The sequence below is a fragment of the Lottia gigantea genome, assembly GCF_000327385.1.
Source record: "Lottia gigantea unplaced genomic scaffold LOTGIsca_117, whole genome shotgun sequence".
NCBI classification, from domain to species: domain Eukaryota; kingdom Metazoa; phylum Mollusca; class Gastropoda; family Lottiidae; genus Lottia; species Lottia gigantea.
In genome coordinates this window covers 288,533-306,277 of record NW_008707167.1, presented here as the reverse complement: position 1 = coordinate 306,277, position 17,745 = coordinate 288,533, and the positions used below count along the sequence as shown (strand labels likewise).

The following is a 17,745-nucleotide window of genomic DNA, read 5'->3' as shown; positions in this document are numbered from 1 at the left end:
CCCTGTCCAACATTACTTTAAAATGAATGGCCAATGTTAATTGTCAATGAGAATCAAGCTAACTAAGTCTCGGACTAGAAGAATAAGAAACCAACCTATAGAATTCTGTATTTCAATAGATTTTTCTGGAGTTAACATCATTATAGAGCTATCATGTGGTGATTCAATTCTCACTCCTTCTTCTGTTATCTCTGCAAACTTTAACAACGACACCATCTGAAACCCTCCACTGTCCTTAAAAAGAGAAATGGGTGTTTTTAAATATATGATTAAAAGGTAAATCTGGATTTTGGTTTAATGATTTATCTGAAGGGCACTAGCACATCTAAGGGCTGGGTATCGATTACTAAATTGAGATTGATTATCAATGGCATGCTACCAATCAATAATCAATCAATCAAAATATTTTTCAAATACAAAATAAAATCATGTCCATATTTATTTTTGATATCATGGGTTATTTTTATACTATACATGAGTCATCATTTTAACAATCAAATGTAGATAATTCTGGACACACATGGATTTGAAGACTCAAATTTCGACTGTGAACACTATTACTGATTGACTTAGCTAAAAAAAATCCTGTTTCTGAGACTTAAGAATGATTGGTCAAAAAGAATGAAGCACCTGTCCCTGTAACAGTACAAAGGCTATCTATATGTTATAAATCAGAAGATTATGGAAACAACAATACTCACTGTCAATAAAGATCTTTTCCATTTCATGAATTTATGGAGGCCTCCAGCTTTCTCAAGTAATTCAGGTCCCTGTGTAGAAAATATTCAGTTATTACCATAGTTTCAAAATATCAATTCATTGGCCTATATTTTTAAGCCCTTTACTTAAAAATAATAATAATAAACTCTTTATTTACATGGGTCAGAATTAAGAGAGAGCATCCCTTTAAAATAGGAATCCCAATGACGTCATAACAAATCTTACTGGTCGATGGCCTAAATGATAGGTATTCCCCAACATGATCCTACAATCTAATTCCTCCATTTGTTCCGGCAGAAGACCTTTCAGTGTTCCTTGTGTTCCGACTGGCATAAAAACTGGAGTTTCTACTTCGGAGTGTGGTAAAGAAAATATACATGATTTCGCCTTTGTCGTTGAACATTGGGCTAAAGTTTGAAGAGAGAACACATGTTTTGTTTTGGAAGCAGCCATATTGGAGAATCCCTGATATTAGCCAATCAGAAATCAACAGATAAACCGGAAATAATGGGGAATTTATTTCTACGCATGCGTAGTTGTCATTTCTAAAAATGGCAGGTGCCGAAAAATCTCAGAATTTGGTTCCAAATCCCTCGGGAGACGAAAAGGATTTTATAGAATGGACGGCGATTTCACTGACGCATGTGGAATATCCCAAAGGTTCTGTTCAAGTTTTACATTTGTTTACTTTGCCACGTGTGATCATGTTTTCCCGACACGTGCATTGCATGCATTATTGCATGCATTCATTTTCAAACTGCCAGTTAAGTTCTTCTTCTCAACGACAAAGATTAGACTCAAGACTCAATAACAATTCCTTCCTTTCTATCTCCCCTCTGCCTTAACAATGAGATCCAATGCAATTTGTGACTCCATCAATAGTTTGGACTGTTGTAATATAATATATAGGATAGGCCTACCCTACTGCTGTAGCCAGTGGTCAACAGCTTAGTTTAATCAGCTGCACATTCAGGTTGCTTGAATATCCAAATTCTTTACTCTGCTGTGCAGGTACTGCATAGAGATACAACTACAAGAGCCTGCCCTGCATCATACAAATTTAATGGAGTATCACATCCTACTATTCTGTTTGGTGTGTGTTGTTGAGCAACACGCCAGCATTCAGAGGAATTGTGTCAATATTGAATGACAAAAAAATGGTAAAAACCATCCAAATTTGATGCAGAAGGATGTACAGCTTTTTTTTCTGTGAGCCTCTCAAACATGTAAACAAACACTATCTAATGATAGTTTTTCTGATTATGATTATGTATATGAGATATAGTGGGTACAGTTAACATATTCGTCCAAATATCCTGGTATCGTCTAATATCGATACACTAATATATCATGCAAGTAGTACACATTATACGAATGTTAACCATCTTCCTTATATTTGTATATTACAGGAGATATTGTGGGTAAAGTTCTAGCAATGTTAAGTTTAGTACCAGTTAGTTTGTTAGTTAGTTTTTTCACTTTAATCATCTTTAGAAGAGAACTTCATACAGTAAGTCAATAACTTCTTCTTATAGAAATTTAGCATTGAATCAAGGGATAAGCTGAAAAAAATAACTTGAAATTTTTCCACAAAATGAGTTTAAAACCACACCACTTATGAATAAATAGTTTGGACTTGATCCAAATAGTGTTGTATGAGACGCTGAATTTATACCGATCATATCAGACTCTCTCAATAGGACACCAAGCTTAGTGGGGCAGGTTTGCCATTTTGGGGGTTGATTTTAATCTTGAATGTATGTAAATATAACTGATTGGTTTAGCTAAAAAAAAATCCTGTTTCTGATTATAAAGTATCAATAAAAAATGGCCTAACTGTCCCTTTGAAATGACAGCAAATGACTAATAATCAGTGATTACCAAATATAATATACAATATATACAAGACCTGGTATAAGTTATAGGCTGAGTAATAAATTATGAATTTTTTGTAGTTACTGGTATTTAATAATTTGTGTTTGTATATTTGTAGATGTGTTATTTATTAGGTATTTTAATAAATGAAATCATTAATTGGGTATTAAAACATTTAATACGAGAAATTCGCCCTATTAGAGGTAAGATAAGTGTTGTTTTTTTATATGTTTATAGAAATACCAGTATTTCAGTGAGATTCTCTGATGGATAATAAACCACTGATCTGAACTAGTCTCACAGTGAACTAGTGCAGACACAAGAACAATACAACTTGTTAAGCTTTGGTACAAACATAGGCTAAAATAGATCAGTTCTTAATATTTAGAGGATTCTGATCCTCCGATAGCATCAAACTAGCATTAAAGAGATTGTAAAAAGGTTTTTTAAATTTTGTATGTGTATCAGGGACACTGAGAGCATCAATTTGCACCATTCGAATTATCAATCAGACGTCTGTGGTTTTAGCAATTCCAAGAATACTAGGTGATTTATGATGTCACCCAAGCCAATTTTGCCCTCATCAAACTCTTAGTTTTAGTAGAATTGCTAGAACCATAGAAATCTGATTGAAAATTAGAATGGTGTAAATTAATGCTATCAATGTCCCTGATATACATAACAAGTTTAGAAAACCTCTTTACAATCGCTTTAGGGACTGGTCACTGTAATTTCAAGTAATCATTAATAAAGATTATTTGAACTTTCTTTTCGTTGTTTTGATTTCAGGTTTCGTTTTGCAGTTCAGATTGTTTAGTACCTGGTTCATTTATTAATCATGAGATTTTTATATAATTTCAGATAGAGCTGTATTATTCTCTGAGTTTGGGATGCCGTCAAGTCATTCTCAATTCATGTGGTTTTTCTCCATTTATTTAACATTTTTCCTCTTTGTCCGGTGAGTTGATCTAAGTTTATTTTAGTCTCATTGATTTCTAGGATATTTCATTCCATTTTACCTGCTTGACAGTCCTGTATCATACAATTCTCATGGTCGTGCCATTTTCTTAATGATATTTCACATTTGTCATTATAATATAATATAAAACAGTCGTCACGGTTTCTAAAAAAAAATGTGTTCCTATTGTGTGACTTTACATCACACGATACGCAAGGGAATTTCCAGTCAAACATAATGGACTCAATGAGTTGGCAGGAACCACAGACGTTTGATTGAAAATTGGAATGATGTAAAATGGTTACATCAGTGTTCCTAATACACATAAAGAATTAAGAAAACCGCTTTACCTTCTCTTATGCTACATTTTTTGACCAAACATATATAAGGATTGATAAATCGCTCGAATAATTTTATTTTATTTTAAATTATTATATTATACGATATCTTTAATCATATATCAAGTAAAGAAAGTTCAGCCACGGAATATATTACTCAGTGTTATATCTGCTGAAAAGATTACCTGTGTAAGATAATCTCAAACAGTTTTATGGCTTGTCAAATGGAAACATGGTATTTTAATTAATTATTTTGTAAATATTTATTTCAGTGTATATAAAAATTGTAATTGGTATGATGACTTGTGGAAGTATGTTATAAGTTTATCAGGGTTTTTATCTGCTATATTAGTTTCATACAGTAGGTAGGTAGACATCACTATAATTCATTTATAAAACTATGCCCTGTAATTTATAGAAAAATTGCCAAGGACAATCCAAGGCAGTAAGTGGTATCTGTTTTTACTGAAACGTAAAAACCCTTTAGCCCAAGTGAATACAAAATCTTCCAAGTGTCACAGGGACAACTTGTGTGTACGCCATAGAACAATATACAAACAATCAAGACTGAGGAATTTAATTAGGAATATTTGTAACAAGTTCAAGGTGCAAAATAATATCTATATCAATATAATCGTATTGTATCTTGACATGATGGGGCAATACCCAGCACTAATATCAAAATAGAAAATAAAAGTTATGTATTGATTTATTTATAGGGTTTATTTAGGATATCATACAGTATCCCAAATTACGTGGGGTGGCATTATTGGCCTGACCCTAGGAACAGTCTGGTTTCTAGTTGTACAGTTTTTATTAACTCCTTTATTTCCATTTATAGCATCCAGGTTAGTGCCTCATTTTCACAAACTTTTGTCTCCATTAACTTGTTCACTAACCTCAAGAATGTGGGTTAAAATCCTGGCAAAGGTCAGGGTTTCAGTTTTGGCTAATCAAGTCAATTTTTGAGTCACATTTCTTAAAAATTTGGTAGCAATTGAAATGTTAGAGTTGTAGACTGTTACAAAATAATACAATATGATTTGCAGATTGTCCTGGTCAATTTTATTTTTGGCTAATCTATTAAAATATTTGTTTGCAAAAAGGGTCATTTTGAATTGCAAACTGCGATTTGCTTAAATTGAAGCCTGGCATATGTCGAGGTTTACTTTTGGAATTGTTCTTCCTGTCAGTGATTCAGACCTAAAAAAAAACATGAAAAAAACATCTAGTCGCTCAATGCTTAGAATTGACATTAAACTGAGGTTCTGCAGGTGGACATCTTAACACAATTATAGGCCAATGTTGTGATCTTACCAGAATTTCCCTTTCTGCACACTGCATGGTATCACTGTCTTCATTAGCCACGTCGGGTGCAGAAAAGTAGGAAGTAAAACTCTATTTCTTTTATTTCAGTCCTATTGGAGAATTTTTTATGGTGCGAGATTCCACTTTGATACCCCATGTTTTATGGTTTGAATATACGTCTTCTCGTAGTGAAGCCAGGTAGACTGATACTTCTATATTGTACACATTCTTCTCCCCTTCATCACATCTGAGGAGCTTGTACTGCCAGATTATTTGGACTACATTTTGTTATAGTCAAATCAAATCATGATCATGTGCTTATCTTGTAATTTAGCTTTTGCTTAAATTGTCTCACTTGAACCTCACAATATTGAAATAGTATGCTGATACTTCTGTATTTTATAAGCTGGGTTTTCTATGATAGATCTTCCAGGTGTAACCTATAAGACAAGCTGACTGAGCTCGATTTCGCTCACCTGCTAAGATTTTCTAAAGAGGTTTAAATTCACATCACTTTCAGACTAATCAGATGATTCAGTGGGTTGGTTTAAAAATCACAGAGTCATATCTTATACAGTGATAAATAACACCCCTAATATTACAAATAATCACTTCCAATCATATATATATAGAGTTTTATATTGATAGAAGGTATGCATGTTTGGAACAGTTCATTACAAAGTTAAAGGGTGTCTGAATACATGACTTGTACACCCGTGAGCTCATTCCAGCTCATGAAAACTTTATTCCTAGATTTTGTCTTTTTAATTCCAGGAGCAGACAAAGAAAAGTTACTTCAAGAAAATCTCAATAAAAAAACAGACAGTGTAAATTGTTAGAGAATGTGTTCATTGGTGTTAGTTATTATAGTATGATGTGGTACTCAATTATTCCAGTGGGCAATTTGTTTTGGGAATGGGCAAGGAATTCAGGAATTCACAAGTTAAGAAGTAGGATGTGGTATAAGTAGCCTACTACTATTCAAATAGAAATAAAAAGTTTCAGTGCAAACTTCAATTCCAGTACTTATTGAATTAGATTATGTTTTAGGACAAATAGGTGATGGAACAGGGTTATCAGGTGAAAAAAAAGGATTGGCATTCTAATTAATTGGGATAAGACAGAACTCAAAGAATTCCAAACAATTGGCGACTTTTGGTATTTGGGACGTAATTAACTTGGTCCAAGAAGAAGACAATGGATTAGTTTAATCTGCAAAAATAGTGACAGTCAACTTGAGACAGAATTAATTTTCAAAATGAGATATATCAAGAATTATAAAGATTATGTGTGAAGTGTTTTTGTGTAGAACTTTGTATGGTTATCAGTTAGACGTAATTTACAGCAGAATGTATAAGATATAGATTCTTACTAATTATATTAATAGATCTTTGTTTTCATTTCACAAATCTTAGCCAGTTTGGGACAAAAATACTTACATCTCAGACTGCCTACAATTTGCCTCTTTTCAATCATTGGAAAAATTTATTGTATTTTTTCTAGCATAGTAAAAAATATCAATTGAAGAGTTTGTGTTAGGCTGAAAATTAAATTTAAAATCCTCATTTGATGAACTTACTTGGATTAGATGTGAGTAACAGAACAAGTTTTATTACTCATACAACTTTACTATGAGAACATTATATCAAGGTAACATCTAGGATAGAGATCATATTAATAAGAGAATATAATTTTGAAATCCAAGAGAATACTGGCTACATATTCTAGAAAAATCTTCCGCTAGGGTTCAATTTAGATTGGCAATTTATCATACTAAATATAACTTGATTAGCCAAATTAAAACTTGGTATGATTCGTGTTCAAGTCAAATTCTGGGGAAGACCAACAACCCTTGTATTAAGCACCAGATAAATGTTTATGGCTTCATTCTGGGCTTTTATTGATATATTTTGGTGATCAACAAAAACTGATCATTGGTTACAGTTCACAGAAAATAATTGTGCTGGAGTTGTTGGGAAATCTGAACAGGGCATTTGATTAACACCATTCAGCATATCGGACCATTTTTTATCATGTATTCCATATAGACAAGTTTTTTAAATGTCAAAATTTATCAAGGGAATAAAATAAAGATTTGTAAAATATTACCAGTGTAGTTGATATAGGAATGAACCCAGGTCAGCAAGCAAGTGTCCAGGTAAAGGAGGTCAAGGGCAATAAATCAAAGCTTTAATCAAACTGGAAGTTTACTCAGATCTTATTGAAATCTCTAGTCCTCATCAGTAGTCCCTCTGCCATCCTACCAATTAAAACACATTTCATGTCTTGGATAGTTACTGACAAAATTTAAAAAAATTATATTCCTGTTTCTCAAGCTTCATTAAAATATGATACCAGTAGTCTCTGCAGTGTCCACATGCTGATTTTGACATTGTGGAGGGCAATAACTAAAAAATCAGTATTCAAATGTACACCCAGTTTGATCAAATCATATCAGAAATGTTTCATGACAAAGCTTTGTACTTCAGGCAAAATTTAAATCATTTCAACAAAGAAAAATACTTGACTAGAGCTTCACGACTTTTATTCCCCTGAGCTCTGTGATCTACAATTAGTGAACACAAAATTACAATTTTGAAAACTTTATTGATATCTATAAGATACAATCATAGAAAATACAGAAAATAAGCATTCCTATATCCAATACAAGTTATTTTAAACAGCACTATTATTCCTGGGTTTGATTGCTGCCCAAAACCCTAATCATTATCTCCAAACAAATTGACATACATCTTCAATATCAAGTTATTATGGACCTCATCTTATATCTTGACTGCAACAGCCACCTTTTTTTGTATCACTTAATGCAGTGATTTGATTGGATAGTAAACCAGTGAATACAGCTAATCAGAGCCTTGGACAGAAAGACTGTAAAGATTATGGCTGATTGTTCCTAGACTTTCTGTCGAAGCTTCTGATTGACTCAGATAAAATCGGTTATCCTTTTCCATGCAGCTATCAAATTTTTACAAACTCTTTTTATATGTAACATTCTGTTAATACAACAAAATCATTGAACATAGCTTTAGTCCACATAGAGGTTGTAATGGATTGTACCAACTTTCACAGCAGCTGCCAAAAATATCAAAGACACAAAAATCTTAAAATATATATAATTATTTACAGGTATGCCCTTAACCCTTTGAACGCTGATTTGTCCTATATCTATAACTTTATTGTATGTTTTGTAATGCCACTTTTTGATAATGACCCAACAGGGTTTTTATAAATAGAAAATTAAATTAGGCCATATAATACCGAGGAGCATCAACGTGAGATACTTGGTACTCACCAATCTTCTCGTGCTGATAGACCTATCTTCCATCCTTCCCCTTATAGACCTGTCTTCCATCCTTCCCCTTATAGACAATACAACTGATAGACCTGTCTTCCATCCTTCCCCTTATAGACCTGTCTTCCATCCTTCCCCTTATAGACAATACAACTGATAGACCTGTCTTCCATCCTTCCCCTTATAGACCTGTCTTCCATCCTTCCCCTTATAGACCTGTCTTCCATCCTTCCCCTTATAGACCTGTCTTCCATCCTTCCCCTTATAGACAATACAACTGATAGACCTATCTTCCATCCTTCCCCTTATAGACCTGTCTTCCATCCTTCCCCTTATAGACAATACAACCAATAGACCTATCTTCCATCCTTCCCCTTATAGACCTGTCTTCCATCCTTCCCCTTATAGACAATACAACTGATAGACCTGTCTTCCATCCTTCCCCTTATAGACCTGTCTTCCATCCTTCCCCTTATAGACCTGTCTTCCATCCTTCCCCTTATAGACAATAAAACCAAAATCTTAACACAAATAATCATAATAAAATTTGATTGGTTCAATTCTGCCGATGCTCTTATATTATAATAATTTTTGAATAAGACAGCTATATAACACCCTGATTTTGAGACCTTAGTAAGATTTAATCAGAGAAGAATATTATTGATATCTATATAATTATTTGCTGATAGGCCAATAGATATATATTATTATAAATTTTGACTTAGAATAAATCTACATTACCCTGATTTTGTGAAAATTAATTGTACCTGATTTCGAAAATATTATATGTACTTATTATTAGGAAATAGTGAACACCATGTTGTTAATTTCACTAATTCTTTAAGGTGCTTCGGAACCTGGCAAATGTTTGTCTTCAAATATTGTAAAACCTGTTTTAGTTGCAACTAATGGTCACCTTGGATACAAGGCCCCACAATATGCACCACATAATATACATAAACAACAAAATTCTGTGAAGATTAATGCATTGATATCCTTTATATTTTATTTACAAAGAAAATTTTGGGTTATTTTCCCATCATTTTAAAATATTTCATAAATTTAGAAAAATTTCAAATAAATTTAGTCAATCCATTTTAAAAATTGTCACCATGTCCAATCTCATTGCCAGTAATAGACTCCAAAACTCACCAAATTGTTATGCAAATAATTAATCTTAAACCTGAATCAATTTGTCTGATTTACTTTAGTAGATCAATTGATCATAAAAATATAATAAATAACAAATAAAAATCATTTTTGGTGGAAACCAAGAGATCATTTTACAATAAATATTTATCATAATTCATTCAAATTGTGCTTAATCATCAACTAATCACAGCAAAATATACTGTTTCTTTATTATTTTATGCTATAGGAATGGAATATTTTGGCTGGTTTGGTTGTAAAAATGTGATTTCCAATTCATAAACCTCAACCAAGGTTTTTAACCAATTTTATTGTTTTCAATTTTCAACTAATCACACCAAAATGAACTGGTCAGTATCTCATTTAGTCAGTTGTTATGGAATATTTTGGCTGGTTTGGTTGTAAAATGTGATCAATCTGATGTTTTAATCATAACTGATCAAGTTCATTTTGGGTTATTTACCAATTGTGATAAATCAGCTATTCACAGCAAAATGTACTGTTCGTTTAGTCTTTTAATCCTTAACAATTACTCTTTTGGCTGGATTGGTTGAATAAATATACAAAAAGAAGTATTCAATTAAAGGTTTCATTCTGTTTTGATTTTGATTTGATATAATAGTCATCTATCCTAGAAGATACTGAATTTATGCTACCTGATACTGAATTTCCGTTTTGAAAAGAGATAAAGGAAAGAAAACCAAAACTTTATCAGCTTTAATACCTGAATCCCTTCATGTATAGTTCAATCTCTATTTTATATCAGCTCTCCTGATGAAGGCTTTTAATCTATAACATGTCAACTTGTGAGATAAGCTAAAACACTTCCAGTTAAGTGAATGACTTGGTGTCCTGATGAGGATTTTTTATCCAAAACACATGTTAACATGTGAGATCAGCTCAACCACATGAAGTTAAGTTCGACAGGTAACCTCCATTTCCAAACCAGCTGACTGTTCTGTTCTATTTGATTTTACATGTATATACTAATTATGTGTCTGCAACATGAAATGATCTTTTAATATATAGATGGCTAAATACCTTTAATTAATGTCCTTAATTAATGTCCTTTTAATTAATGTCCTTAATTAATGTCCTTAATTAATGTCCTTTTAATTAATGTCCTTAATTAATGTCCTTTTAATTAATGTCCTTAATTAATGTCCTTAATTAATGCCGTCATAGATTAATATATTATTATTCTTACCCTGTTAGATGTTTTTATAATTTTTCAAATTTCTTTCTATTAAGTCTTTTAGAATATAACAAGAATGTTCTTTTTATTAAAAATAATTTTAAATTCCAACCATTCTCAATTCAATCATTATAAAACAACAAATTCAATCAAAATATTTGATTTCCAACGAATGGAACATCCTCTTAGAATTCATTATTCTTAACAATATAAATCAATCAAAAGTCAGGGAAAATATATTCAAAATTTCAAACTTTTAAAAGTTATGAAAACTGAAAAATTATGGAACATTTATACAAAATCTTCTTAAATCAAAATAATGTTGAAAATTAATTTTCAGTTGGAGTATTTCATTGTCATCTTGTGACATAAAATATTTATAATATCACCCCTTTTTAATATAAATAGGGGAGACCAATAATTGATACTAGTATAGTCAGTCAATGATTCATACACACGCATTGGAACAGTCTACTTTTTATGAGGTAAAACAAGTAGTCTCTCAAATAGTAATAGCATTACTGAGTGGCTGACACCTTGAGTGTTTTGGATGGCAATATAAACTGAGCTCCATATGCCTTTAAGTTGCAAATTTGAAATAACGTTGTGTAATTAGTTTAATGGGCTATCACTTAAATTTCTGCAATATTTCCCCCATTGCATATATTTGTTATTCATCTTCCATAGCCAATATAGGATATACATCCCCAATTCTTTATTTAGGTGGCTTCTTCATGTTATCAGTATAACTAGAAGTATGATAAGGTTAGCTAAGTTTTCCCCATATTTCAGACTTGGCCTGTATCAAGAGCAGTAACCTGTTCATCCAAAAATTCTTAAAGAGATTAAAGGTTTTCTAAATTTTTACTTTGTATCAGGGACAATGATAGCATCAATTTACACCATGTCAATTTTCTATCAGACGTCAGTGGTTCCTGCAATTCCACTAAAACAAAGAATTTTATGACGTCATTTATGAAAGGTCTTATGTGATAAAGTATTTTTTGCGATTAGCAATGTCATTAAACATGTGGTTTAAATGGAATTACAGGAACCATTTAGAAAACCTCCTAACAATCCCTTTAATAATCATGTGTATAGAATTCATTGACCACCTATATACCAAATACAAAATAATATAACATCAAAAATATATTGACAATATTTTAAATAATAAAATATCTTATTTTTCTAGAAATTCATTTTGAGCTATTTTTTAATGTTTTGCAAAAAATATTTTTCAATTTCCGAAGTCAGTATATAGCTATATATGCCTAGTGAAGGTACCTAATTACATTGTAAAACCAAAATAACTTAGGATAGTCTACACATAGCCAACCTCTTTCTATTGAAAATATTCAAAAATACAAAATAATACAAAAACTAAACATAAATGCAGGAAAAAAACAAAAGAAATCAATGAAAAGCTAACATGAATTATGAAAAATGACCAGAATAAATCAGAGAAGATAATGAGGTCATTCCAGGTCAACTTTAAAACTTTATCTTGAATAGTCTACCCTATTTTTATATTAGTTTAGTCTGTATAGTTTCTATTATTATTTATTCTACCTTGACATAAAGTGGACATCTTTCTGTTATGATTGAAATAGATCACAGATGACCACAAATATTTGATCTCAACTATACTTGTATCAGACTTCACGTTACTTTACATTCATCAGTTCACACTTTTATATACTGTTGACCCTAACCTTAAACACACTGTGAGCCATCTTAAACATTTTCCAACTTTCACATCAAATCAAAAGAGCTAGAAGCAGTAGATAATTTCCACAAACTTGAGTTATGGTCATTATTTGTATATCACCTTTTTCAAAATTTCATGTTAGCTTTTAAACAAAATCCACTCCAGCAATCAGTAAATAAAAACTCACACAAAATAGTTTGCAATGTCTATTCTAAGGAATAAATACTTGCTATTTATGTGAATATCTATTGCAGGAAATAAGTGAGTGAGTGGGAGAGGGAGAGTGGAGGTATCACTTTGCATTCTCCCTGGGTAAAGATATCTTTCTGAGGAGGGAGGATAAAGGAGGAGGGGGGCAAACAACTAATGTAATGGCCCATCCATTACCAAAGCACTATTATTATTAGAATTGTCAAGGCTGTCACAACTACTAGACAAACCCCCGTTTATTCCGCGAGTTTTGTAGAATGGGGTATAAAATGTCCATTCATTTGCATCATCTAGATATTCCATGGTATCGAGAAATTTCTTCCCGTTAAAACCTCCGACAGCGAATAATCTACCGTCAAGAACTGCCGAGCCTATATTAGATCGTGGTGAGACCAATACAGGACCAAATATCCACTTCTGATTCTCCACATCAAAGATTTCTGTTGATTTTAACGAATGGGTTCCATCATTTCCACCAATTACATATAATTTACCTGAAAAATATACAAACTTTCCCCTAGAGCTCAACTAATCTTATGACATAGAAATATGCCTTGAGAATGGTCTTTCAGATTTTCAGTATCTACAGAAACCTAGTTCTTATTTTGAATACCAAAATTGGATTGTAAATAAGTTATAATTGGTTTTTATATTAACATGCATTATGAACTTATGAAATGAATGGAGTTTTACATCCTACTTTTCTGCACCATGTGGGCTAATGAAGACGGGCAACACCATGCAGGGTACAATGAGTGAAATTTTGCCAGGACAGCGACATAAGACTGCTCTTTTTCTTTATGAAACTCTAATATAATTTTAATATAAGTTAATATAAACAATAAGTAGTATTGAATAAATAAGAGAGGAAAGAAACAACAAGGAATTTTACAAGGATATCCAATTTGGTTTACAAGGATCCTTTCTACCCCTAGATCTTTGGCCATACTTCTTGCACCTCGATCTTTCCCAGATTATCTGTACCCATGAATATAACTGACTTTATCTTGTACGAAATCGATTCTTACCTTGAAAACACTCGACTCCAGCCCCACGGCGACAGACATTCAGAGATTCTAAATATCTCCATTCATTTATAGCAGGATCATAAACTTCTACTGAATTTAAACAATTCCATCCATCAGTTCCCCCCATCACATACAGTTTACCATTATACGCTCTTACAGACGCTTGATAGCGGGCTGAAAATAGAAAATTAATTGATGCTTACAATCAGGATATCTTTTAGTTTAGCCAGTCAACGTGCTACGTACAGAGAGAGAGTGAGAGATCAACAATGTAATTGGCTACAGGATGCTTATCTTAATGACGTCAAGCTGTTACAAACTTCGTATTGCATTTTTCAGTATTCTTTTGTCAAGGAAAGCAGGCATTTGATTGGATTGTACGCCAGAGAATACAGCCAATCAGAGCCAACAATTTCATGTGTTGTCTTTCTGTTCAATCCAATCAAATTGCTGCATTCACAAACTTTCATAATACGAGAAGAGTGAATATTGAAGTCAAGGAATAAGATGAAGACATTATACCTTGACCTTGACAATGACAATAAGCAATGCATACCTGTATTGAGTGAAGCTATAAAAGACCAAGAATCAGTTTTTGCATCATAAACTTCACATTCAGCTACACTGTTCTGTCCCATACAACCACCAATACAGAATAACTGATCACCCAGAACAGCAACTCCTAAAATAATATCATTACCAATACAGAAAGTTCTCGACTAGGACTCTTCAATCTTACAGGGCATGCTCTCTTCCATTTTCTACTAGGACACAGGACAACAATTACAGCACATTGTAGAAAGTTTACAAATATAGAACCCAAATCAGAAATTATTAACCATTTGGGGCAGAGCAATTGGTAAAAATAGAACCAAAAATCTCAAAATATTTAGAAAATCTCATCTGAATTTACAAACATTGACTTATAAATGTACAGTATAAGTCATTTCAAATATCACTCTCCAAAACCAAACTTCAATTTACTCCATTTTCTTGAAATTAAGATAATTATTGAGTAAAGATTTGAGAAACGGTTTCCAAGTCAACAGCATGATATTGATCATTCTTACCCGGTGAAGATCTGTGTTTAATCATGGGAGCCACAAACGACCAGACGTCTTTTTCTACATCGTAAACTTCTACGGTTCGTAATTCATGGTAACCATCTGATCCTCCGCAGGCGAAGATTGTATCTCCTACTCGAGCTGCCGAGAATCTTCCTCTCGTTGTTTTCATGTCAGCTAACATCGTCCACGTATTACTTTCTAGATTAAAACATTCTGTTGATTTTAAACATTCACCTCTATCATATCCACCTATAAGACAAATACAGACAACAATTATTTACTGGCTTGGTTACTGTATTCATTAGCACTAGAAAATCAGAAAGTTTCCCATTGGTTTGATGGAAGGACTGAATACTGACTGAATGGGTTCAAATGATTTTTTTTTTCCATTCAAATTTATGCTTAATTTCTCAAAGCAGCTGGTTTGAAAATTGTTGCTGAAGAGAATAGCCTACTCTAACATGTACATATATCCTAAATATCTAGTATCTGTGCTACTAAATGTGGTTCTGTACTTTGTTATTAAAGAAGTGTGTTATACCATAATATTTTCTCTTCTGTCTTCTGTTACAGATTACAAACGGTAAAAACCTTTACAATTTTATAATAGTTAGTGTTACAAGCATATATAAAAATAGTTTATACATGGATAATAAATAAACCAAGTACTAGCCCAAACTAAACGTAACCGTAATCCGTAACAAAATATTGACGAAATATTGGTAGCAATTGATAAAATTAATACTAACCACAGGCGATAAGTTTTCCATTAACAGATCTCAATCCAAATCCACAGCGAGGTGTTGACATGGTATTTAATGGTATCAACGAACGACTACGATCATATTGAGGGTCAGTACTAGTAGAATTAGTCGGTGATTCTGATAGGTCAGATACACTAGTAGACGGGGATTGTTGAGCTACACGATAGCGTAATGAAATGGTTACTAGGCAACTGTTTAATATTGCTATACCCATATATGTATTATCTGAAAAATAGAAGATATAAACCATTGAATATATGATAGTATAACACACTTCTTTAATATCAAAGTACATAATATTTCAACACAATTTACACGTGTTCTCATCAGATGAAATGAAGAAGAGATAAACATGAGAATATTTATGACTTCCCCTTTTGCTATATAGACTCGTCTTAAGTTGTAACATTTGTTATATGATATTTTAAGACTGGTTAAAAATCCACCAACCTGCAGTTTGTTTGTAGGCTATAATCTTCCATTCTCTCTCTATATTTTCATCTTTAATCAGAGAGAATTTTTGAAAGGGTAAACTACTGTTACTGATAATCTTGTTATTGTTGTTATTATTTTCTGTTAAATTACGCTCTCCATTCTAAAATAGACAGAATCAAAAACGAAGTTCAATAACAGCATCATATCTATTTGTTATATATCATCAAATTTCAATTCATCTCTCTTATATATTATCATAATTGTTGTAAACTGAAACTTAATTTTTGTATAAATGTAAATGTGAACTCAATGTAAATCAATTGAAAATCAATAGAATATTACAATAATGGGAAAGATAATGTTGATTGATTGAATATATACATACTAAATATTGACCCATGAAATGAAATGGAGTTTTACGTCCTACTTTGATATGTTAACATGTTGGAAGAAGCACAGCCGAACCTACCTGTTTACGCTTCAGTTTACGATAATCCTGTATCCCATCATCCTCTTTCAGCTCCTCGTCTTCGAATTCCTGACAGTCTTGAAGAGTATTGTCTCGAGTTAGGTATAACAGATTCATCTGAAATTATCACAATCATTATTTCAAATTTCATTAGGCAAATATTAAGACAGCAATACCAAATTGTAACAGGATAATATCAAATATCAATTATTAAGAGGTCAATGTCAAATTTTAAGAGGTCGATATCAAATATGAAGAGGTCGATATCAAATATGAAGAGGTCGATATCAAATATGAAGAGGTCGATATCAAATATCCAGAGGTCGATATCAATCATCCAGAGGTCGATATCAATCATCCAGAGGTCGATATCAATCATCCAGAGGTCGATATCAATCATCCAGAGGTCGATATCAATCATCCAGAGGTCGATATCAATCATCCAGAGGTCGATATCAATCATCCAGAGGTCGATATCAATCATCCAGAGGTCGATATCAATCATCCAGAGGTCGATATCAATCATCAAGAGGTCGATATCAATCATCCAGAGGTCAATTTCAAATATTAACAGATCGATATCAAATATCAAGAGGTCAATATCAAATATCAAGAGGTCAATATCAAATATTAAGAGGACGATTTCAAGTATTAAGAGGACGATATCAATTATTACGAGGTCGATATCAATTATTAAGAGGTCAATATCAATTATTAAGAGGTCGATTAAGAGGTCGATATCAATTATTAAGAGGTCGATATCAATTATTACGAGGTCGATATCAATTATTACGAGGTCGATATCAATTATTAAGAGGTCGATATCAAATATTACGAGGACGATATCAAATATTAAGAGGACAATTTCAAATATTAAGAGGACGATTTCAAATATTAAGAGGACGATTTCAAATATTAAGAGGTCGATATCAATTATTAAAAGGTCGATATCAATTATTACGAGGTCGATATCAATTATTACGAGGTCGATATCAATTATTACGAGGACGATATCAATTATTACGAGGTCGATATCAATTATTACGAGGACGATATCAAATATTACGAGGACGATTTCAAATATTACGAGGTCGATATCAATTATTACAAGGTCGATATCAATTATTACGAGGTCGATATCAATTATTACGAGGACAATTTCAAATATTACGAGGACGATTTCAAATATTACGAGGTCGATTTCA

General features: G+C 32.3%; 3 protein-coding genes across 3 annotated transcripts in view; 1 reads left to right on the top strand and 2 right to left on the bottom strand.

Moving 5' to 3' along the window:
* Positions 1 to 1,118, bottom strand: part of LOTGIDRAFT_205064 (hypothetical protein) — a 27,209-nt gene extending 26,091 nt beyond the window's left edge. Inside the window, exons 1-3 of the mRNA XM_009047798.1 lie at positions 946 to 1,118; positions 702 to 770; positions 96 to 234 (exon numbers count right to left, since the gene is read on the bottom strand). Coding sequence (XP_009046046.1) covers positions 96 to 234; positions 702 to 770; positions 946 to 1,053 — 316 coding nt within the window. The 5' untranslated portion in view covers positions 1,054 to 1,118. The remainder of the gene's footprint in view (positions 1 to 95; positions 235 to 701; positions 771 to 945) is intronic.
* A 150-nt stretch (positions 1,119 to 1,268) lies between these two features.
* On the top strand, positions 1,269 to 6,127 carry LOTGIDRAFT_237774 (hypothetical protein; the record flags this gene model as incomplete). Its single annotated transcript, XM_009047797.1, has 8 exons — positions 1,269 to 1,380; positions 2,130 to 2,230; positions 2,714 to 2,798; positions 3,457 to 3,553; positions 4,164 to 4,256; positions 4,611 to 4,739; positions 5,308 to 5,397; positions 5,974 to 6,127. 8 exons carry the CDS (start codon positions 1,272 to 1,274, stop codon positions 6,011 to 6,013), a joined length of 744 nt encoding a protein of 247 aa, XP_009046045.1. The 3' UTR covers positions 6,014 to 6,127.
* A 6,477-nt stretch (positions 6,128 to 12,604) lies between these two features.
* LOTGIDRAFT_237773 (hypothetical protein) overlaps positions 12,605 to 17,745 on the bottom strand; it is a gene marked incomplete at its 5' end in the record, with an annotated part of 10,012 nt that continues 4,871 nt past the window's right edge. The window contains 7 exons of the mRNA XM_009047796.1: positions 12,605 to 13,271; positions 13,806 to 13,979; positions 14,362 to 14,487; positions 14,876 to 15,121; positions 15,622 to 15,861; positions 16,087 to 16,231; positions 16,541 to 16,657. Of these exons, the coding sequence (XP_009046044.1) occupies positions 12,931 to 13,271; positions 13,806 to 13,979; positions 14,362 to 14,487; positions 14,876 to 15,121; positions 15,622 to 15,861; positions 16,087 to 16,231; positions 16,541 to 16,657 (1,389 nt within the window). The 3' untranslated portion in view covers positions 12,605 to 12,930. The remainder of the gene's footprint in view (positions 13,272 to 13,805; positions 13,980 to 14,361; positions 14,488 to 14,875; positions 15,122 to 15,621; positions 15,862 to 16,086; positions 16,232 to 16,540; positions 16,658 to 17,745) is intronic.